We start from the raw sequence: 24,629 nt of genomic DNA on the forward strand, positions 1-24,629 counted from the left end.
GGGACTAGACCCGTATAAACTTTAAATGAAGTTTCTACTCCAAAGTATGACGACACAAGAGGCAGATGAAAAGTGGCAAGTTGAAGGGAAATTTTAAGTGGCTTCCATTCATTTTCAATGGGAAGAAAAGTTGATAAAAAGTGAAATATAATAAAAAGTATAAAAGTTATTAATGAGAAAAGTAATAGCCCACATGTCCTAAAAGAGACCTACGATTAGGAAGTGGAACGGAGTTTCTACGACAAACCGTCTAGGAGGAGATAGTGACCGAAAAACGGCGAAATAAAAATAATAATAATAACTAGAAAAGGCAATTTCCAAGGAAATTACGTGGGAGAGCTGTTAAGTCGCCCGGTAGAGGCCGACCGCTCAGAAGCTGCTGAGAGCAGAGGCGTTTGTACGTTCAAAGCCGCAAACGCTGAAGAGAGATAAATACAAACAAAAAGAGAAAGAAGAAGATGACAAGAAAAGGAAAAAATCCAAAATCCCAGGAAAAGTTGAATTCAGAAAAGAAAAAAAGTAGAAAGCAACAATGGAGGAAGTAAATAAGTAAAAAGTTGATATTTAAAGTGTAAAGAAACAGAAAAAGAAGCAAAATGAAAAGTTGCTATTGAAAGTGTAAAGAAAAAAGTAAGAAGTGAAAAAGCAACAACTTGATTAACAAAAGTGGAAAGAAGTAGTAAGAAACAAAGGAAAAGGTAAATATTCCCAAAGTTAAAAGAAACAAAGAAAGAAGCAAAGTAAAAAAGTTGCTATTAAAAGTGTAAAGGAAGAAGTGAAAAAGCAACAACTTGATTAACAAAAGTGGAAAGAAGTAGTAAGAAACAAAGGAAAAGGTAAATATTCCCAAAGTTAAAAGAAACAAAAAAAGAAGCAAAGTAAAAAAGTTGCTATTAAAGTGTAAAGAAAAAAGCTAGAAGTAACTACTTAGAAATGAAGGAACCATTTTAATGCTGAAAAACTGTTGAAAAAAAAAAAAGTTGAAAAGAGCTTTTAATTTGAAAGTGTGTTTCCTGTCTGTGTGGTAGTTTGTGTGTCCACTGTAGGGAGACTTCAAAACAAACTCATTTTAGCATTTAAATGCTAAATAATTAAAATAAGAATGATAAAAGGCTTTTATTTTGAAAGTGTGTTTCCTGTCTGTGAGGGTGTGTGTGTAGGGAAACTTCACCACAAAGTCATTTTAGCATTTAAATGCTAAAAAGTGGATAAAATATTATGAAAGGCTTTTATTTTGAAAGTGTTTCCTGTCTGTGAGGGTGTGTGTGTGTGTCTGTCTCCACTGTGTATATTGAGGGAGAAAAACTCAGGTAAAGTGTGTGGACACAGCTCTGAGGCTGATTACATGACGTCATGCAGCTGTGTCCGTTACCATGACAATGACTGCTGCCCGCCTGCTGAGTCATGTGAGCCAAATGCAAAGGCAGGCTGGAAAATTGCTGAGACTATGCCTCGCAAAATGCTCAAAATATGAAAAGGTATTAGTCCTATCGAAACAATCCAAAAACTGTGAGTGACAAAAGGCTTCAATGAACACACTGATGTACTTTATTTGAAGATACTCCATAAAATGAAGGCGTGGTGGCGATTTTAAAACAGCCCCCCGTTTGTGATTTGATTAGAATTTAAGAACCTCTGTTATAATGGGCTCCAATGGGAGTTTCAGCCGGCACTCTCTCTGCTTCTGGACACTTGGAGAAAGAACCGTCAGTCCTGTCACTATGAGAGTTACATTTACTGAAAGAACACAAAAATACCTACATTCTGATGTATAGTTTGTTTATGTAAGATTAAAGTTGACTGAAGGAAAGAAGGAAAAGAAGGAAAAATGTTGCTAAAAGTGGAAGCTGAAAAGTTAGAGTGCGTGTGATGTCACCCACTCTAGCTGCTCCAACATTCCGCAATACACACTAATGGAAAAGTTGAAAAAGCTCCAAAAGTTGCCTAAAACTAAAACTGCGATTATTCAAAAAGTATAAAAGATACAAAGAAGCTGATCAACACAGAAAAAGTTGAAAGGGACTAGACCCGTATAAACTTTAAATGAAGTTTCTACTCCAAAGTATGACGACACAAGAGGCAGATGAAAAGTGGCAAGTTGAAGGGAAGTTTTAAGTGGCTTCCATTCATTTTCAATGGGAAGAAAAGTTGATAAAAAGTGAAATATAATAAAAAGTATAAAAGTTATTAATGAGAAAAGTAATAGCCCACATGTCCTAAAAGAGACCTACGATTAGGAAGTGGAACGGAGTTTCTACGACAAACCGTCTAGGAGGAGATAGTGACCGAAAAACGGCGAAATAATAATAATAATAAAGAAAAGGATCTCATAAGTGTGAGAGCTGTGCTTACAGCTCTCCCACTAATAATAAAGAGAAAGGATCTCAATAGTGTGAGAGCTGTGCTTACAGCTCTCCCACTAATAATAAAGAAAAGGATCTCAATAGTGTGAGAGCTGTGCTTACAGCTCTCCCACTAATAATAATAAAGAAAAGGATCTCAATAGTGTGAGAGCTGTGCTTACAGCTCTCCCACTAACTAAGTAACTAAGGGGGAGCAAACAGGGTAAAACAAATGAAACAAACTAAACATTACATGCAGACTGACAGAAGGGGGCAAATAAATAACCAAAAAAGGCGGGATTACAAAATGACAAAACCTAGCTAAAGCTAAAGCTAAAGAAACTAACTGGCAAATGGTACTGAGGGACTACAAAATAAAAGCCAGCGGCAGGAAGAAAAACCAAAGAAAACTGAAGTCCAAGAACTGGGACCATGACAATTTAAGAAGCTGGGGGTTGATAAAAATTGGAGGCTTAGTGTTAGTGACGTTAATACTGCTTGTAGGAGCCAACCAGGGTTTCCTCTGTTTTTTGTATTGTGTATTGTGAACTGTACTGTATTGTGTGTGATGTTATGTTTATGTGTACTGACGATGTCATTAGTGACGCCACATGCCTTTGATGGCTGCCTTTGTAGTTTACCTTCTAATTTTTTGTTGTCAGTGGTCAAGGGAACTATGCATGGCAAAGGGTTTGTTACAAGACATACTGAGTTCACTTCAGCAACTGAAGGAAGCAGACGTGACACGATAACTGGAGCAGAGGAACTGACCAGAAAGTAGTGGGGACCGCAACAATGTAGAAGTGAACGGTTCAGTGTGTAGCTGTGGAGGCACATTGTTTCTTACCAACTTCAGTGATTTCAGCCATACTTTGAGAAACTTGTAGGTATGAAACTGTTTGTGAACGTGTTTGTGAGATTACTGTATTTAAACTTGTGTGTACAATTGATCCGTCATCGGCTAAGTTGAGAAGCAAATAGAATCAGAGGAAATAGAAGGAGGAGGAAATAGTAGCAAATAGAATTCCTCATACAACGATCTGTCAGATTCGAGTAAGATCGCTTCTACAGTGCTTTTGAGGATACTGAGTTACCAAATTAAAGCCTATTTGAATAATAGAGGAATTTCCAGAGCCTAAACAACTTTAATTTTTGTTGTATTTGGACAACAACTCTAATAAATTTCCCAGAGGTCAGCGATCATCCAATAAGTGGTTCTTGTTTAGAGATTCTTGGCCAGAACTTTGTCCTTTCACATGCCACATTTGATGTTTTGGTAAAATCCAGCAGTGTCTGTTTGAGACAGCAGTGATTTAAATCCCAGAGTTAGATAGGGGCTCCTGGAGTGTGCTGAAGTTGCTTTTGAACACAGTCAGTGAGACAATTTGCACTATGCCGTGCAAATAAGGACATTACCAAATTCACTCATAAATAAAAAGGCTGCAGAGACAGGCACAATAACTCCATATAGATTAATGCTTGCAGAGGACATTGAGGGTGAGGCCAGGCTTTTGCAGAAAAGTTCCCCAAATAGCCAAAACAGCAACTGCAGGTCGCTAAGTAGTGTCATAGCTCGGCGTGTAGCAAGTGGCTATCCAGGTGCTAGCTGGTCATTGTCCAATGTAAAGTTCAAGGAAAAAAGTGATCTGCGACATCTAGTTAGTGGACCATACTGTCATAGACTTATAAACTACTGTCACACGCACACACACCACTCCTAGACAATTAAAACATTAAAACAATTAAAACAGGCAGCAGCAACATGAGACACGAAAGCCCAAGTCACCACAGTGCAGTGCCTCAGGTGGTAGAGTGTTGAAGTAACTGTAAAAAGTATTGCTGTATGTAGGAATTTCTGCCATAATGAGAAGAGGTTTTTGAATGAAAGTTGGTGCAGTGTCAATCCCTTTTATAGGGGGAGGGTCTTTCCCATCCTTAACGCTAACATGGTTAGTCCCAGCCAATCCAGGCTGGTGAAAATTGTGATGAGGTCACGCTGAAAGCGTTCGCAGTGTGAGACTTGGAACAAATACAAAAGAGAACAACAACATGCTAACGTGGAATTGGGCTGTACACCATGTTCCTCATTCCCTAAATTGTAAGTGTGTTTCGGTAGAAAACATTCTGGGGCACTTTGGAGAGCAGGACAGTTTTTAGGGACCAAGAGCCTTTTTAGGTGTATAAATAGCATTCAAGTTTCGGTTAAGACCATCTTAAAAAATCCCAAACCATTTGGTCAAATGAAGCAGTTTGTTTTGCAAGAGGATTAGAGAAATCTGGAAATCATCTTTAATTCCTCTTTATGAAAGCTGGCCCATTTGTGCACTGTCTGTGCATGGGTGTCTCTGCAGATGTGTGCTTACAGCATATGAGCAAATGCCAAGCGTGCATGTTTGTCCAGTGTGTTTTTTTTTCTTTCCCACTCCCTTGCCTTTGTGAGCTGGTTGTTTGCACAAAAGAACTGATTAGTCATCTCACTCAGTTATGAGTCAGTAAAGTTAAAGGCACTGAGTAGTTTAGATCAGTCTTAGTTAAATGTTTTAGAATATAATATAATTTTCTTGTTAAGTTATTATGTCTGATTTTCTCTATTTTTTTGTAATTAGTTTAAAGTTATCTAGTGACTAATCATTTCAGCAGCATCATCACAATGTGTGCATACAATGTTAAGTATCTTCAGACAAATTAACTATAACACATCATGCTGCACGCTTTTTTGTTGTGGCTTTATACACCAAACTCAATAATGAATACACATATGCTTCTCATTTTCCTTGAGTGATGTACAAGGGAAGTCTGCCAGGGTTCCCCCTTGTCTACAAATACTAGCAGTGCTAATGTTGGAACCTTACATATCTAATTCAGATCTTTTTATCCTGACAAATTTATCCTCTAATAGTGTTTCTAACAGTGACAGCTATAACCAAAATTTGCAAAGGCTAGCAAACTGTAAGATAGGACAGATATTATAGGACATATTAATTACAAATAGTGATGTGAAACTAAAGATCAAAGTGTAAATAGTTAGTTGTGCATCTTTACTAATTTTATATCGCATTTAACCATTTAACCATTCAGTTGGTCATGATGTGTTTTTAACCTGTGTCCACACTGCATGTGTCACTCCTGCTTTGTACACTGTAAGATTATTAAACAGAGGCAATTCATATTTCAAAATGGATGAAGCGAAAAGGAGACAAGAGGGTGAGAAAGAATGCAACAGAGTGTAGATGCACCAGCTTACAAAATTATTCCAATCTGTCCACGATAAATATTTATTCTCAAATAGAGCCACTCAAGTCATATCAAGTCATATCACAATATATATCACAGTGCAAAGTAAATTATTTAAATATTATGCAGCCCTAATGCATAGTTGTCTTCAGCCGAAAGATATATGCGGTTGACATTGCTTCCATTTGTGTTGTAAATTGAGTGAGAAGGGAACATAAGGTGTGTCTGTTAAAAAAATGAGCATCATCTTTGGGAGTAAGCTGCACTTTTTATCTCCACCGAGTCCAAACAGTTAGTTCTTTCTCTCTCTTACTCACTGACTTCTCCCTGGTGCTGCATCTTCTTTTTCTCCTCCCCTCCCCCTTAGCCCTCTCTCCCTCCCCTTTCCCTTCACTTCCCTCCCATTTTTCTCTCTCACTAAAGAGCACAGTCTCTGCGCTCCCCTTCATTTCCCACTCCAACATGTTGGCAGGAGAAGAAAGAAGAGGATGCTGCACTCTACCCTTGGTGCGTTCTTGCCACCTCTCCGGCCAGTGCACACTGCGTCTGACTCAGAATCACCCTCAGCTTTTAGTTGTCTCCGCCTGAAGGACTTAAGAGAAGAGGTGACCGAGGAACCAAAGGATACATTAGAGACCAGGAGCTCTCACTACGGGGTCCCTAACAGAAACAAAAAGAGCAAGAGAGCGGAACAGAGCAATTGCTCCTTGTCTGTGGTAGAAACTACTAATACCTCAGCAGTAACCACGTCCTCTGTTTTCCCTCACTCCTCTTTCTCCTTCTCGGCTCCAAGATCTATGTGGCAAGAGGCAACAAGGACGAAGTGGTATCTCCTGGACAGGGCAGGGAAGTCAGGTGAAGGAGATAAAGGAGCAGAAGGTCAGGAGAAGAAGTCCCCGGACTGGCTCTATGAATCCTACTACTGTATGAGCCAGCAGCATCCTTTGATTGTGTTTCTGCTGCTCATTGTGATGGGAGCCTGCCTGGCTCTGTTGACCGTGTTCTTTGCTTCAGGACTGGTAAGCTCAATGTAACACAGACAGATGCATGGTACATGCTGGCGTGTGTGTGTGTGTGTGTGTGTGTGCGTGTGAGTGTGTGTGTGTGTGTGTGCGTGTGCAAACATTCTCTAGTCTCTCATATATTCTACAAGCATGCATGGAAATGGGTCACACAAACTGACATGCCAGTCATGTGCTTACAATTGTGCATATGTGCACATGCACACACAGAAGGCAGCTTGTCAAAAGTGCACAGACATACAACTGTGCTTGTGTCACATCTATATGCACACAAGGCATGGTATCACAGCATGTGGTCCTCATGGCAGCACTAATGTGAAGAGATGGGTGAGATAAAAGTAAGGAGGGGGATAAGGGACTTAGTTATTGTATAAGCTCATGGTTGGCTGACCTGCAGAAGGGATCTCTTTCCTTCTTTTACAAATTTGAGTGTTTTCTTTGCTCTAAAACCCTGAGAAAACGAAATTCAGTTGTGGCATGGCTCTGTAAAATAAACGTTCAGATAAATAAACATTCTGACAAATAAAAAGGACTCCAATATTCAAAAAGTAAGATTTGTAAGTTTTAATTTTGTCTGGCTTGGATTTAACAGCTAAATAATCTGATACTGTATCTAAAATAATGCATTGGTTTTTTTTAATTTATACATTAACTCAGTCTAATCTAATTTTTACAGAATGTATTAATATAACTTTTTATTATTTCCAGTGTTAGGGAATGGGAGAGTGGCTTTCCATTTATGTTGGGTGATTAGTCAACAAATTACTCAACAAATGAAGTCTCTAGATTAAAAAGATAAGAAAAGAGAACAATTATATTAGTAACATTTCTGGGTGGTTTATCATAATTCGTCAGTCATTTGATTTATGACATTTGCTACAGCTAGTGGATGTTCCCTATGGATTACCTCATTTATATTTTCATTTTCAATTTACTAATCCAACCTGCATTCGGTAATTGTGTTAAAGATGTCATATATTGTGAGGGTATTCTCACAAGATATTATCCTACAAAAACAATGTGCATTTCTGTAGTCTTTCAATGAGCAAACATCTCAGTATGTGTTTTCCTGTAGGCCACTGTTTAGTTTACATCCTGTTATTTATGCTCGATCTCTGTGCTTAATATGTCTATGCTGCTAACTTGTTTTTTTTTAATCCTCTATCATTTATTTCCCTCCATTCTCATACCTGTCTCCTCTCTCACCTCATAATTCTGTTTCATTTGAATCTTATCATCCCTCCATCTTACTAGTTGGTTGACCTAAATCCTGTGCTGTTTTGGAGCTCTGCTCTGAGCGAGACAAACTCTCTGTGGCTCTCTGCCGCTACACACATCCTCCTCTGTCCCAGTGAATTCACTCTGTGCAAGAGAAAAAGGACAGGTGGGGGTGGGGGCTAGAGAAGGAGCGGGAAAGAAGAAGAAGAGAATGAAAAGTGCAAATAGACATATTGTGACAAAGACTGACAGCAAAACAGATCATTTCTGAAAGCTGCAACATATAAATAAAACAAGACAATATTGTATTGTAAATGAACAGCATCTATTACAGTTTACTAAACCGATTAAAAACAAAGCATAAAAAATGGTTTAAATGTTTGATATCAATGCATTTTACATAATATCTTGCCCGCTTATCCAGATGCAGCACAGCTGTCCACCTGTCTATGTCCTGACACTGTGCCATCCCTCATCATACCAGCAGAAAAGGGGTAAAGCCCAGCAAAGGCAGCAGCACAAATGAGCACTATCCTCTTACCAAGGAGGAACCCCCCCCCCCCCCCCCCCCCCCCCCCCAAAAAAAAAAAAAACTCCTGAAAATTTTATTAGAACTTTCAAATCTGAGTGTATTTCAAAAAGGCAGCAGCGAATCCATAATGGATGTGACTTCAACTTTGCTGCTGGTTAACACTAGGGGCTTTTTTTCTCAGCTGAATTTTTCTGATATCTTTGCATGTGCAGTGTTTTTACTTTAGATATTCTTAACACATGTACTAAAATACTGTAGCTGTGTAGAATAGGAACCATTTGAAATAATAAAGAAATTGTGAATCGTATGCTAAATCTGACTTAATTACTAAGCACAAAGACACATTGAAAGCCTACATATAGCCGAAACTAAAGGATTTGATTAGGGTATCTAAGAATAAATAGAGTATAATTGAGTACCAAGATGAAATTATTTAAACTTTTGCATATCTATACATATATATATATCTGTCCTTCGTGGGCTTAAGTGACTACCTTGCTCAGAAATATGTGGATAGATGCAGACATTACACTACAGCAACAAAAATGTCAGACTTTAATCAGCTTTACATTAGCCAATAAATGACCCCAATGCTCACCCCAGGACCGGATCCAAATATCTCTAGTAGAAACGTTTTTTTTCCCCCCTGTATTTACTGCTTCTCTGGGTGAGTCACATGTCTGCTTTGGTTGTTTGTATTTTCAGGACACTACAGAGATGGAGCGAGAGGAGTGGCTTTTTATAACACTGTTTCATACCCCCTCAAGACAAGTCTTTTAAATTTCATTATTTTCTTTATTTAGATCTCTCTCAGGCAAACCTAGTTTTTACTCTGAATATTCTTCAGTTCTTTGATAAATTACATATCTTCTTTGCATTTCTTAAATTGTCTGTCCACATCTCTGTTTCTCTTTCTCTCTCTTATGTTGTTCTTTTTTATTCTGTCCATTTTCAGAACATTGAGGACCATGTGGCCTTTGTAATCACTGTGCCCACAGCGCTCGCAGTCTTCCTGGCAGTGTTTGTACTTGTCTGCATTGAGTCCATCTTCAAGAAGCTTCTGCGTGTTTTCTCCCTGGTCATTTGGGGCTGTTTGGTTGCCATGGGTTACCTTTTTATGTTTTCTGGTGGGATCATCTGTCCATGGGATCAGGTAAGACACCAATGCATTGTTTGGTGAATAAGCTGTAAAGGAACATGGGGTACATTCTGTAATTATATTTGATGTGATTCTCCTGGTTTTAATGAGCACTTTTACTAGAAATGTTGTGTGGGTAAACGAAGTACAACATGGTAACTTTGAACATACAGTACAGCACATGGTTCAAAAGAAGTATCATCTCATTAAGAATGCCCTGTTGTATGCCAGTAAAATGAACTTGGGCAAATGGAAGCATGTAAACACAGAGATAAGCTAAAGGTTTTTCTGCCACTTGCTCATTTTTTTTTTTTTGTAAGTTTGTATACTAAGAATATACAACCTGGCATTCTGGTGGCTCTGTTTAATAATTAGTGGTTAAGGTAAACTATGAATATACAACTTGGCGTTTGTGGTGCATGAAAATATAGTAGTTAGTATGAAATAGAAATATGTGAATGAGACATCCCTGTGCCTGAGGGGAGTAAAAGTAGGTAAGATGCCTATGCTATATGAAAACCTGGCATCTGGGTGCCTGGGAAAAATAGAAGAACCGTAGTTGAGGAAACTAAGAAAAATAAAAGCTGGCATCCTTTGTCTGAGGAAGTAGCAGAAGTTAAGGGGACAAAATGTAAAAGTGCCATCCTGGTGCCTGAGAGAGGTAGATGTAGATGCTGCTCTAGACCTGGCATCCTGGTGCTTAACAAAGAGGATGTGCGTGATTAAGGAATAGAGCAAAATTGGCAACCCAAAGCCTGTTGAATTCAACGGAAGCTGGTGTACATTAACTACATGCGCACGGTGTTTGCAAGTCTTCTGGAACTGACTGTAGCACGTGGGAATTTTGTACTGTCTCAACTGTTCCATCTTTGTGGAGACGGCCTCGAGGTGAACGGCAAAACCACGTCATAGTGGCTTAGTGATACTTTGCCGGGTTAAACGCTGGACTGTGATGACGTCACGTACGCAGGTGTAGGTAATCACCCAGATGAGGACAGCGCGTGGGAGCCGAGACGACAGCTCTGAATATGGCGTGTAACGTGGTTGACCTCGATTTGCGTGGAATTTCCCACTTAACTGTTCGGGGCGTTTAAGAAAAAGTCGGGAGGGAGCTTGAGATGGCTGGTCGTCCTTGTGGCTGCCTCTGTTGAAGATGTGGCTCCGCGGTGGTTCCCGGGGCAGACTGAGGTGACTGGCGGGATGACGAGAACGTTTGGACGTTTTCTCTGTTGTTTGAGGAGCTTCAGGTAAAGTCTTCAAGTTCATAGACGGGATGACGACCGTGAGCAACGAGGCCGCGGGTCAGACGATCGGCTAGATGAGGTGATTTGGTCTTTCGAGATCGTAATTGCTGGTAGTATAGACTTCGCAAAGTTATACGTACGAAAATGAGAATCCTCTGACGATCGCAGCAGCAGGAGGAGGGGGTTTATAGATCGACAGGAGCAGGAGTGTTTGAGGTTTGATCCCGCTCCTGAACTTTAGATATGAATCTCCATCTAATGTAATCAAAACTGCTGAGGGTTCATTATTGCTTAATGCGAACAGGCTCATAAAAAGTCTATCTACTCATTCAACAGGAAAGACAGTTGAAAGACTTATTTGGACTTGTCTACTAGGCAGGGGTAGCCAAAGATACTCATTCACACTCCACTCCATTCATTCCTTTTTTTTCTACTTGCTAGAAATGTTAGTCAATTATGTCTTTATAATTTCCAGTCAAAGCAAGGGAGTTGTTAATTAACGCATTTCTAAAAAGATAGTATTGCTTATTGGCAGGGCACTATTTTATTTTATTTTATTTTATTTTTTTGTGGCTGCCATATTATAGAGTAAGGAAAATAATCATTAGTGTTCTCACTTTGCTTGACCTTAGTTTATAATATATTTACAGTGCTCGAAATGAGAGAGGTATCATTGAAATTACGTCGTTAAGTCACATCTCTTTCTGCACTCAGAAATGAAAATACTTTGAATAATGTACAGTACACGTGCTGTTGCCATTAACCCGGGATAAGTTGGGCTTCCTTGAGACACATTAGTGTCCATACTGAAAAGGAGTAGTTTTTTATATTTCCTAGTAAAAAAGCACTCAGCCTCACCAAAAGTGCCAAAAATATCTTGTGATTAGACAAGTGACTCTTTCAATTCTTGTGATGTTCTGCTTTATTGCTTTATGGATGCAGGTAATGGGGTCACAGATTTCATGTTATTGAATGGGTAGAGCTTCACCTGGTTTTAACTAGGGAACCAAATAATATCAGTTTCTTCATAGCAGTGTTACATATACAGTGTGTGAACAACAGTTTTTCATGCTCAGTAACATTAGCACTAAAGCTGTCAAGTTAGAGAGGTAAGAACTTGCATTGAGGTTTTCTTTAAATAGAAACAAAAGTAATAATCTGCCACGTTGTCCCTCCAATTTTTGTCACTTTTGATATAAATTTACAGTATTTCTCTTATGTATACCACTTCCCTCTAACAGTGCCACAATGTTGTGCTTTGCATTCTAAAAATTAGTACTACTAAAAGTATCAGTCGTAATAAAAGCTTGGAAATGTCTTTTTTTGTTATTTTTAATTTTTGTTTACTGCTTAAAACCCAAATAAGTAGGATTGCTTCTGAAGCTTGTTTTTAGCTGGGCTTACCCTTTTAACCATTAAAAAAGTTTCAACATTTGGTTTGATTACTAAGATTTGCAGTATTCTCAGGTGTTATTATTGGGTAATCACTAATACCTGAAGCACTGGAAGAGCACAGCAGTACAGGGAGTGGAAGGACTGGGTGGAGCAGAGTGGACATATTTGGTGCCAAATTACATTGCAAATGTATGCTATAAGTGGCATTGAAATTGAATTATTTTGTATATTAACCAAAAGAAACATTAGAAAATGCTGCCCTCCTTGCTTTTGAAGCTCTATCTTTTGAGCTTAAAAACATGCATTTGCTTAACAACCAATTATATTAAGAACAGAGTCTTTGAATCTATGATCATCTTGGTCTTACTGTGCAGTTGCTAAGTGGATGTCTGCTCCAGAAAATAAACTGGTAAAGTGAGGGAGGTAAAGTAAAAGTCAGTTAATTAAATGTGTTGGGTGCTGCAGCGGGAAGTTGGCCACGAAAAGTAGGGGATTAAAACAGCGACGTTGCCTGTCATCCATAGTCCTAAGATTATTAAAGACTATAGTTGTCACATAGTGTTGCTATTGCTGGCTAGTGAAGGTAAACATTTCTGATGCAAATTCTTTTTGATATTTAAGTCAAAAACTCAAATTTCTTGTTTAAAAAAGTTTTCAGCTCAATTTCCAGCGGTTCAAAATTTGTAGACAAGTGGTTTCAAGATTTATAATGTGATTAATCCACTGTGGTGAATTGCTCACAGTATGATAAATGGAGCATGATAATGACATACTTATGGGGTGAAGAGCTGAAATTTTATAACCTGTTGAAGTCTTTATCCTTGCTTTTTGATAAAGGATGTGATCGTCACGCTTCTCTTGCAAAATAGAACCACATACTCCATGTATCATGTCTGCAAAGGTAAGCAATAAATCTAAGGAAGAGAATTGGCTGGAACAAGACATTGTGGTGACAGGGTGATGGAGTAAGAGGGAAAGTCAATGGTGTGGAACAGGATTTCCACTGAGGCACCATGACAAGGACAGTGCTACAGCTGGAAAAATAGCAGTAAATATTGAAATGTAGATCATACTAGGGGGTTGTCAATTCGAGACTGTCCTCCTGAAATGATGACCGAAATGTAATTAGTACCAGCTGCCAAAAAGGCCCAAGAAATAAGTAATGTCATGTGGTGACATCTAGCAACTGTAGTAAATGGATTGGGCACAAACAGGACTTTCAAGAAAACCAAAAATCAAATCCAGTGTGAAACAGTTGCTGATGTTATTTTAACCAGTCATGTGCTGCACATAAACACTACCTTAGCCCTGATATATTTTTGTAACTAACCCTTATCCAAACTGCTGTTATCAATTTGGCTCCATTGTAAGCAACGGTCTTTGTTCTTTTGTTGTCCAATGCCAAAATGTATGAATTTTTAACAAACGGCTCGTTGTATGAGAGGGTAGGGAAGAAGGGCTTTTAGGAGCATAAAGGTTTGAGGGCGGCTTAATTTATATTATTAAGTAAATCTAATGAGTCAAAAGGACCTGCGGATAAAATCCCAGTAACAGCTTATCCTGATGACTATATAAAATTACACCAATCGATAAATTACACATACTAGTGTGCGCTACGACATTTTTTTTTTATGTTGTCACTTACTATTGCCAAAACAAGATTTTGTTTTATGTTTTAATGTATTTATTTTTTTGTCCTTTGGGCTTATCCCATGAGTTCAGGGTTGCCACAGCGGATCATGTTGATTTGGCACAGTTTTTATGCCGAATGCCCTTCCTGACACAATCCTCCCCAATTTCTACGGGGCATGGACCAGCACTGCACAGCTGGGGCTGGGAAGGGGGTGTTGATTTGTTCACTGTCTTGTCCAGAGACACTTTGACATATAGCAGGACCGGGAATTGAACCACTGACCCTGTGGTCTGTGAACGACTGACTAACCAACTCAGCTTCAGCCGCCCCAAGATTTTTATTGAATTTAAAAAACTATTATAATTCTCATCGAGTGGTAATGACAAATAATTTGCTAAAATCATACAATATTTCCGGCTTTTGCAAACAGTTTTTCCTGCTGCAATTTTCTGTGGCTTTACATGCTAGAAATATAACTAGACTTATACTCTGCAGTAAATGGCTTGTAATTTAATGTGTTTAACTTACAATTTTGCTGCAGATTGAAGAAAAATGTCCTCCATAAGTTTAATAACTCCATTGGCATGAATGAGGTTCCCTAGATAGGTTATGAGAATGCCTGCATTATTTGTGTTGACATTGATTAAGAGAGTGAGAGAACAAGTGGTAGTAAGAATAGACTGCATTGTGACAGTACAGTACATTTGCGGGTAAAGAAACACAGAACCTCTAAATATTCCCTCAACTATGTTGTGCCCTCTCAGAATTAGTTTTATATACAGTACACTTTCCATTTGCAAACCTGAAATGAACTGGATGCTTACGCTGCCTCCACAAAGTTATCTGTCTGCTGACAGTAAAGAGAGGCTTATCTATGTGGTCCTGCCTCTAACCCTCACTGGCAGATATTTGGACCCTGCGTTGTCTTCTCCCATCTTCCTCTCAGTCTCTCTCGATCCCTCACTGTCACAAACAAACTCACATACTCTGTAAATATGTAGGCTTTAAGACAGAAGTGGGAGGAAGTTGAGGTGGGGTGAAAAGGCATGTCTTGTTGGAATAAAGAAGATGGTAGATGGCAAAAATAGTGCAGAAACTAAACAGAGTAAGGCAGAGAGGGACAGAGGGAGATGCAGGATAACATGTAAAGACTATACATTAACACTTTCTCTGATTATTTCTTCTCATTTAAATTCGTGTCTTCAATATGAATGCATTAGATTAACCTTTTTTTAAATTCAGATTTTGTGAATATATCTTCAAATAAAAAAGCATGTTTTCTTTAATGGTGAAAGAGAAGACTGACAGACACAGCACTTGCTAATATAGACACACAACCCTCCACCCTGGAAACCGTAAACTAATCTCAGCCACAGACTGCAGACTAAAAGCCTGATGTAATCTGATGCTCCATTTCTATAATTTGTTTTATGAACCCTTCTTAGTGTCATTATCAAGGAATTGATTAATGGGGCAGAAGCAGAGTGGACTGTACCATGATGGACCACAAAAAGCCTTGTCCACTTAACTACCAGAGAGTAACTTATGTGCCTGTCTTGAGCACAGTGACTGAAGCCCCTGACTGCTTTTTTTTTTTTTACTGCATCACATATCAAGCATGCAGAATAGCTCAGCAGGTATCTTTCCCCCTGCAGCCTCTCCATAGTCCTTGGGACAGTTTCATGATACCATTAGAAGGTTTCTGGGCATTCATTTAGGAGAAATAAGGGTTTTCTGGACGATGCTGGGTAAACTATGTCACTGTGGTAAATGTTATTTTATTAACACCTCTCTTGTATTAGGCAGTACATCTACTCTCAATTGTTTTGACATGATGTGAATAAATTATACTTTATAACAGAGGAAACAAATCTAAAAGATCTACAGTATGCACATTGACATTTTCTCTGAAATGTTTGACAGAGTCTTAAGTCTTATAACATCACACTGTTGCCCATTTAGTCATTGCACCCTGCATCAGTTCTGCTTCAGAGCTTGCTTAATCATTCAGACCTGGGTTGCCACTGCTTTTTTTTTCTTACCTTTGCAGCATATGGAATTTGTTTTTTCTTTTAAGAATGGGAGTAAACTGCCTCAAACTTTTCCGATCTGTCTTTGTTTGCATTTGAATAAAAGCTTAAAATGAAAAGGATTAAATAGGACTGTCCTAATTAAAGATCATTGAAGCAGTGTTAAAGGGAGGCTAGAAATGGTTCTTTCCAGGGTTGTGGACAAACGGAGTGCAGTTGAATTGAACTTAATAAGGGTGGCCACTAACATTTGTTCTTTATTATAAATTAACCTGTAGATTATTTTCCCAGTTATTGAATTAATTGCTTGGTCTGTGATATATCAGAAAGCAGTGTTTGTTTTCTCATACCCAAATCAGATTTATTCAAATTGCTCGTTTTAATAAACTAATGGACAAATTTTCAGTTTTTAATCACAAGTTGCACTGTTTCTTCTATTGATTCATTTTATTTTTGTCAATAATGAATAGACTAATCAGTTAGGCCCCACTATAAATTTCCTTTTGCTATCACAGAGATGATGACATGCATGTTGTTAGTGTTCAGTTTCTGTCTTTCAGCTTTTCAGTAGTTAGTGAATTTCTGCCTGTAACCCTAGACCAGTAGATATGAATAGGGTTACAGTAAAAAGAAAACCACATACTGTACCTGGCCTGGCTTACCATTCTCTACCCCACTTTTAGAAGATTTAGTATACTATTAGTATTTACCAATGTTGCAGCTACGGAGCTGTCGTGGTGCAAAAACAACTATGATGCTGTTTTTGTTTGGACTCAAATCTTTTGCAGGACCCATGCTCGCTTTAAAACAAAAAATCATAACAGGTCTTTTTCTCTGAAGGCTCAAAATTATATTTTCTGTCACGCAGCAGGGATTATTATTATTGGGAGCAGTCATGTAAACAGCTTAAATAGAAGGGGAAAATGGAAATGCCAGGTTGTGGATCTATAAAGATAAGCTTCAGTGATTGTGTAAAACACACAGTTGTTACAAAGGTCAGGCTGAGGGTTGCAATAGTTGTGCCATGACCAATAAGAGAAACTGCTAACACAATGAGAAAGCAACACTCACCTCTGCCAGACCAAAGAGACAAATCATTATTGACTAGGAAGAAGTGATCAGATATTCAACTTGACTCTAAGAAACATGATCATGTTTGCTGACTAATCATTGTGCCTTTACCCGACGGTCATGGGATTTTAGAGGGTCTTGTCTTAGACAAGTGTTTGGCTTATATAATTGGCACATAAAAAGAATAAACTTGACAATAATAGAAGGCATGAGAGGTGTTTATTAAACATAAAACTTGTCATTGTTTTTTTTGTGTGCAAACAAGTTGTACAACGTGGGATTCCTGTTATTCTGTGCATGGCTTTTGAAACTACTCAACAGACTAAAAGCTGTTAAATGTGTTAAGCCGATAAGTACGTTATGTATGAGGAGGTGTAATTTCATATTGGGTAAAATTATGAAACTGTCTATAAAACATAGTTGTGTGTTTGACTTACTGATAATACATTTTGTTTTTACCGTTTAGGCCTGTCAGCATTGGTCAGACTCCCTGTATAAGGTTTGGGTTATAGTATGTTTAGATAATGTTTTTTTTTTTTACCTTCTCTTAGTCCCTTCAGCAATATATTGACTAAGCACTGTTGCGTTATAGTTGGTAGCTCACTCAGACTTGAAGACTTAATGAACTTAAAGCTTTTATAGCTTCACCCCTGACTGCCACAAAACCTTAGGATGCGAGCAGATAAGATATGCGTTAACAGCACATTGTACCTAAAGTCCATGAACCTAGGTCATATTTTTATCTGCCATGTAGTATTATAATACCCAGTGCAATTGCCATTATAGTACCAAAATGTTTGGTACTATGGTTGGTGCCCATGGTCTCAGTTTATAATAAATTATGTTTATTCATCTTTCAGCCTTTGTTAAAGGCTGTAAAGAATAACAGCACAGCACCAAATCTTCTGCTTATGTTGGCATAATAAGACATGAAATAATTGTAAATGTCTTTCATTGTCAAGCACAGATGGTGGCAATCTGTTGTTTGTTGTGATGTGCAAAACATTTTTTAGTCTTGACATTTAGTAGTATTGAAATGTTTGCAGCTGTTCAGAGACACTAAGAAACTGCATTCATCTTGAATTTCATTTTGAGAAGACAGTTTAGGACTTCATCTGTCATATAAACTGTACAGTAAATATACAAAATTGATTATAATGTATACTCTTTCAGTACTCTTTCAATTCAGTTACTTTATTTCAGGTCTTTATTAAAAAAGCAAATATTTACCCCCACAGGTGATGACGCTATATGATCTGAGTCCCAATTTCTCACATTTAAATAAATCTGATATGAAGAGTTTTCTCAAGAATTCTATCAAAATAATTTTTGAATCACAGATGTTTTTGGGGCTATCAAAACTACACTTTAACATAATTGAAGTTAATGGCCTTTTGTTTTGTTAATTTGTTTTGTGCTAAATAACATGACAAAATGCAAAAGTGAACGGTCTGATGCGTTGCAGGGTTGTATTTATACCTGCATGCAGTATTTTGCTTCTTGAATAACAAATTCTGCTCATTTACTCTTTTGCAAGGCAGAAAGTTATCGACTGAGTCTGCTGTTTTACGTTTGCTTTCACACTGGTCACACCATAACCACTTTTAAAGATTCAAGAAAGGTGGGAAACAATATCATGATTAGACTAATTAGTAAAAGTGTTTTTTGTAGTGTATCAGCACTGAATTGTTTGCAATTTTAATTCAAACATGAATAAAATTTTTCTTTAAGGTTGCACATTAATGTTTGTTGTTTTTTTTCATTTATCTTTACTGGCATTGTAAGATATAAGGAAAGTAGTGGTGTAGAATTGTATGTTAACGTCAAATGTATGAACTGCTATTCCAGCTTAAACAGAGTTACTGTACTCCCACTGCCCCTTACATAGTAACCCTGCTTTCCTACTGCCCTAGCATATAACTCAGGAAAGGTTAACTGGCACCTGGCTTCAACTTGTGAGAAGACTGGCCTCTTTCTATCCACGAGGGCAGCAGATGAGTTTCTTTAACCCTGTAACAGAAAATCTATTGTGTTTGTGTTTCTGTGTCTGTGGAGCTCAGGCTAAATGGGACCCACTCCACATGCTACTTTAGGGATTGCAGGTTTAAGATGTGAGAGACAGTTTTTTTTGCTTCCCACTGTCAAGATTCTTAGGTCATCTGAAGTTACTATGAATAAATGGTTCAATATTTAGTGCACAATATTGAATTATTCTTAATCACCCCAAAATCTCTCTTCCTGTCATTTTATAATATCAAAAGTGTCATAATGGCATATACTTCGCTGAACTGGCTGGATTATTATTTCCTGATTTCTTAATGGCAGTGATGTACTGAAGCAGGTGATTTAAAAAATAAAAAAAAAACAAAACATAATCATCTGTGGTGCTTGGACTTTTGATTCATGCTCTTTCCCTGCCCACCAGACTGTAATACTTTATTTTCATGACTATTTTGTTTGGTTTTGGATGCATCCCTGTTGCTCATTCTCTTCGTGTGTCAAAGTGTATTTTTTTTTCTCTACAGGTGTCATTCTTCCTGTTTATTGTGTTTGTGGTTTACACCATGCTCCCGTTCTCTATGCGAGACGCCATCATCGCCAGTGCCCTGACCTCCGCCTCTCACACCATTGTGTTAAGTGTCTGCCTGTCCACCACAGCTGAGAACATGGAGCCATTGGTGTGGCAGGTAAGGTTATCAAAACTCCCAAAACAAGAAGTGAGTATTTGGTAGAAGGTATTAATTTCAGCTATGGTATGTGTACTGAATGTGTGTTTGATGATTGAAAAATGTAGTAAAGTATTCTTGTTGCTCTACAAATCCTATTTTTAAAATTGAATTTCATTTGTTTTTTCTTTGTTTTGTTTTTTTTCTTATTTAGTTTGAATTGCTTGAAATAATTTAGATACTTTTGATATTTGAATGTAATTTTAAGTTAAGCATAATAGTCCTTTTTTATTTGTAATTATTCAGTTGTATTTAGGAGTTGTATTTGTATTTATCTAAAGATCTGCTTTGGCATCAGAATCAACCACTGAAAAACCCATATCAGTCAAGCACTAGTAACTTGCTAAAGTTAGTAACTTGTTCCAGCCAAGAACATGTATAATTTTTATTGTTTTACTCAGCAACATTTAGTAAACTTGTAGTACTAATCAACTTAAAAAGACAACAGACAAATAAGGGTTTATAAACTACAAATTCTACCTAGAGGTTTCCATATATTGCTTTCAAGCCCAAGCTTAAACATAGGTCTCATTTCCATGTAGAGGTTTAAATGGATTCCAATACACACTAAAGGAACTCATTGTAGTTTTAGCAAACAGAGAAGACTACCATACTGTATATTCTACATGCATATCCTACTTGAGCCATACTAAATGGAACAAAAGCTGTTGTTTTTTTATTATCCAGATGGAATCTTAATGGAACAGTTTCCCTTCCCAGCCATTTAATCTGTACCCACCCCATGTTTTTAGCAAACTAATGTGACCTTTATATCTAATTTAGCCTTCCAGGTGAGCGAAAGAAATTCTAATTTTTTTTTTTTAATACTTTATTAAAAGGTCATCGTCTTTCCAGCAGTATTGCATAAAGCAGTCAGGCAGTTGGAATATGCTAAGAAAGACATGGGAACCACAATATCAGGGAATTTTGGTAATGGAGATTAAAGTCAATGGCTGTTAATAAACCTAGGGCTACAGCCAACAAATGTATATAATAAAGCATAATTTTAACATGTATGTCACAAAGCCATACCTCACTGATAATCCTGTACTTCAAGACTTTGATGCTATTTTACATTTTAGAGCCAGTGACCATATTTTGCCATGTGTTCATTGCAGTGACTCCCCACAAGTCAATTAATGGAAATTTATTTTTACATATTTTTTGTATAATTAGCTGCTTTATTGCCTGTCATATTGGTCGACTGCAGTCTGGCCTAGTTGTATGGTAACTGCACAATAAAGAGTTTATTCAAAAAAGGTTAATTATCTTAATGTTACACCTTTCCATTACTCAGTATACCTGCCACAAGATTATTTACAGGCATTACAAAAGGATGGGCACCCTGTATTCAACAGCCTGGTGTTTTAAAAAAATGATTGTTTGTTACAGTTTTACAAACCCCTCCAAGCACAGGGACAACGATAAGTATTCTTATAAAAATAAATCGGAATGGGCTCAAATTCAAAGCATTGGTTAGATCATCTTTCTCTGCAGAAAAACATTTTCAGTACACTTTTAAAGAATTCTTTGTAGACAAAAACAAAATTGTGCACATATTGACAATATAAATGGATTGGGTAACACACATTCTTCCCTAATACTTAGTGATGTTTTGCACACTTGCCCCCTAAATCTTCAGAAAGATTTTCTAATACCTTTTGTAAGCTGTGCTATGATAGCTAGTTAATTGGTCTCAGGTAGTGTTTCTTGTTTGTGTAACTTTAGCTTAGGTGTTCGTACAACCTGGATGTATGCTGCATGGTTTCTATATGCCAGCTCCACTAGTCCACCAATTCAAAGTGCTTGGCAAGCACAAAAAAATTAGGAGTCTGCCTTAAGAGAATTTTTGAATTTGGTAAAAATTTTGGAAAGCAATTATTTTTGTAAAATTATGTCAAAAAATATTGAGAGGGCTTTTCTTGTTTTTTGCTTTTCCTTGTTTAAAGGTTCCAAATGAATTGGGGCCTATCATTTACCATGGCGTTGTTGCAAGGAAACAGATTGTGGCACAATTGGCAGTCAAGAGGGCATGCTGAGATAGACGTGACATTGGCAAGGAACATGCCCACTTGTAAACAAAGACTCTGCCAGATCTTGACTACTCTGTGTTCTGTTATCAGTATTTTATTTGTTGTTCATTACAGTGACAATTTTAATTGTCTGTTCATAAAGAATGTGCTGGTGGTTCTTAAGACAGCAAAGGTTAAATCAGTTACAGCTCATTGTACAAAAACACCAATTGAGGACAAGTGCTTCTGTGGTTTCACATGAGTAAGCAGACGTGCAGCAAAAAATTTTTATTTTCTGCACAATGTTACATTTTGACATTGAGTTTGATGTTTTGACATTTGGGACTGGCAGTGACAATACCAGGCTTCAGATTGAAGTACATTTGGTGGCCTTGAACACAGCACCTGGAGTGGTTTCTACTTTCAGGGGAATACTGGATGGCATAACTTGATGCAGACTGGTTTTCAAGATACTGTAGAGTGGCCTCACAGCAGCTGGGAAGAAGAAATAAAAAACATGCTATGGTTCTTGGTAGATCTGGGCAGATTTGTCTCTACAGTTTTTTTAAAATACCAGCTAAAATTGCCGATTTTAATTATACAGGCTACACTGAATTTCACCAATATCCAGTATGTATATTGCAAGCTACACTAGTTTAAAAAGTACAGCTGTATTTTTGTAGAAATGAATTGGTACATACACGTCGCACAAAAAGTTGGGGAGAAATTTCAGAATGTACCGGAAATGCGCTATAACCTTTGCAGGTGAACTTAATTTGACCCTCTCTAAACTTTTGAATGCACAGGTCAGTTCAGTGTTTCAGTACTTACTGCTTAACGTGCTGTTCTCTAACAAGGTGGTTAACTGCAAAAATCACATCACCTTATGATTTTTGCCTCTACAACCACCACTAAATGTTCTGGTTCAATGACGATTTGTATTTAAACAGTACTCTTCACTCCTGTATTTGTTTTTGTTTTTCAGTGTACTCTGCTTTCCTCCTTTTTGTTTTTATTTTCCTAACTCAGTCTTTATTTTAGCTAAATGAGAGAACATTTAATTATTTTTAGATCATTTAAGTATGCTAGACTTGCTCAGCAGTTTTTAGGAAAGCCCCCAGTCTGTCAGACACAACCATAAATTTGTGTCTTAGTCAATAAATATATACAATCTTGTGCATTGTTCAAGTGGGCACACAGACTGCTCAGGGGGGCATCACATGAAAAGGAACCACGATGACACCTCCACTTTGCCAAGTCCATTAAACTTGGTGGTCCAGGCTCATTCTAGTCTTAAAGAACAAACTCATGTATTGAAGAAATGAAAGCTTGCTGTAGGGTGAAAATTTATATCCATCTGATATTTAGAAATATTTAATGTCACCTTTTCCAGTGGCATTAATATATTGTTTTTGACTAAAACTTTATTCTCTGTAATGATAAAATCATACAGATATTCAATGGCAACTCGAAGCAGAAATACAGTATACTGTGTCCAATTTCTACACTGTTCTGCATTAAAGCATTTGAATGTTTTTTAAAAGTTAATCATGCATTATTCAACAAAGGTTTCTTATTTCCAAGTCAATAAGTTCTCTAATGCATTTGATTGTAGAATTTGAAATATCTAGCTTTTACCTGAACTGACTTAAAACTTGGTGCAATACTGAAAATTATTAATAAAAATACCCCATCTTGGACCAAAAATTATCTTAATTTGCACTTCATTTTCTCTTTTTAAATTGGAGAATTTGGACAATGATTTATTGGTGGTCATTTTTGCTTGTGGAAACCTCCTGAAGGGTTCAGTAAAACAATGTTTATTTTCACATTAATCTTAATGCTAATCATTTTTCTACACATGGTAGACCAGTAACAGCAGTTAGCCTGATTAGGTTTGCCCCTCCAATTTACAAAGATCCTGACCTAAACCTGCTGTTATGTGTAATTGGGTACCAGTGAGATGCAGATGATTTGTACAGCCAATTGATTCACAGCTTCCCCTTTGTTCTAGATGACAGCATTAAGGTATAAATACACTTTCAGTTTAAAAAAATAAAGTTTTCAGATATTAAAAGTTCAGAAGGTGGATCATACTTTAAACATATACTCTAATCAAGATATGCAGCCCACTTGTCATAAAATTCCATTGTCAACAAGAGTCACTTGATGAACCTTTTTGTAGGATGCAGTTCAACTTTAGTGAACTTGGTTCTTAAAAGGATTACACATCTATCTAAAGGTTTACACTCCCCCACCCACCTCCACTACTGTAAACACACACACACACCCCAGTAACTAAACCTTAACATCTAACATCCCAAGTAGGCTTTGAGTACTTACAAAATTGCAAATAAGTTTTTCTGACTAATGATTTAGGTTGTATAGTGCACCACATTTTAAGTGACAGACTTACAAAGCAAGGATGAATGGGTACTGTATCTGAATGAATTTTTAGTTAACGATGATGCTTCAGAGTTATTTATTATGAGATTATAAGATATTGCATACAACATATGTGTACTGAAAACCTTTCATAAAGCAGCTTGCAAAGGCTCCAGTCTATCTTTTTGTGCCTGCTTTCAGTCATTTAGTGTACTTGTATGAGCCCTGTACTTGAGCACTGTCCTGTACTACAAAGTCCAAAGTATTTTGTTAGACTTCCTATTGAAAATGGGACCAATCATATAATTTCTATCAATCCAGTAATGCCTTTAATTATGGAAAGAAATATATATCTCAGGTTGCGGTTCATCATTTAGCGGTTGCAAAGAAGGAATAATAAGCAAGAGGGACCTTTTTTTCCAAATAAGTGAACAGTAAAAGTGAATAGATGTAAATACAAAACAAGACCACACTCATGCATATGGTTGATGTATTTTGCCAAATATAAAGGAGTGATGGGTAGATTAATAATGTATTCACAGTGCATAGTACATTTATCTGATTATATAGAAGAGAATGGTGTCTAAACACACAACAGAACCTGTTTAATCAGTAACAATCTGCGATACATCTGTACTGTATTGTTG

The 24,629-nt window shown here is 37.4% G+C and overlaps 1 protein-coding gene across 5 annotated transcripts in view; it reads left to right on the top strand.

Moving 5' to 3' along the window:
- The first annotated feature begins 5,989 nt into the window (after positions 1-5,989).
- Positions 5,990-24,629, top strand: part of adcy2a (adenylate cyclase 2a) — a 43,460-nt gene continuing 24,820 nt past the window's right edge. For 2 of the 5 annotated variants that reach the window (XM_067510642.1, XM_067510644.1), the window contains exons 1-3: positions 5,994-6,595; positions 9,304-9,501; positions 19,385-19,576. In XM_067510642.1, the coding sequence (XP_067366743.1) occupies positions 6,065-6,595; positions 9,304-9,501; positions 19,385-19,576 (921 nt within the window). In that variant the 5' untranslated portion in view covers positions 5,994-6,064. Of the gene's footprint in view, positions 6,596-9,303; positions 9,502-19,384; positions 19,577-24,629 lie in introns of all 5 variants that reach the window. The other 3 variants (XM_067510646.1, XM_067510643.1, XM_067510645.1) reach the window with 3 other exon arrangements.

This window comes from Channa argus, chromosome 7 (genome assembly GCF_033026475.1).
Source record: "Channa argus isolate prfri chromosome 7, Channa argus male v1.0, whole genome shotgun sequence".
Classification (NCBI taxonomy): domain Eukaryota; kingdom Metazoa; phylum Chordata; class Actinopteri; order Anabantiformes; family Channidae; genus Channa; species Channa argus.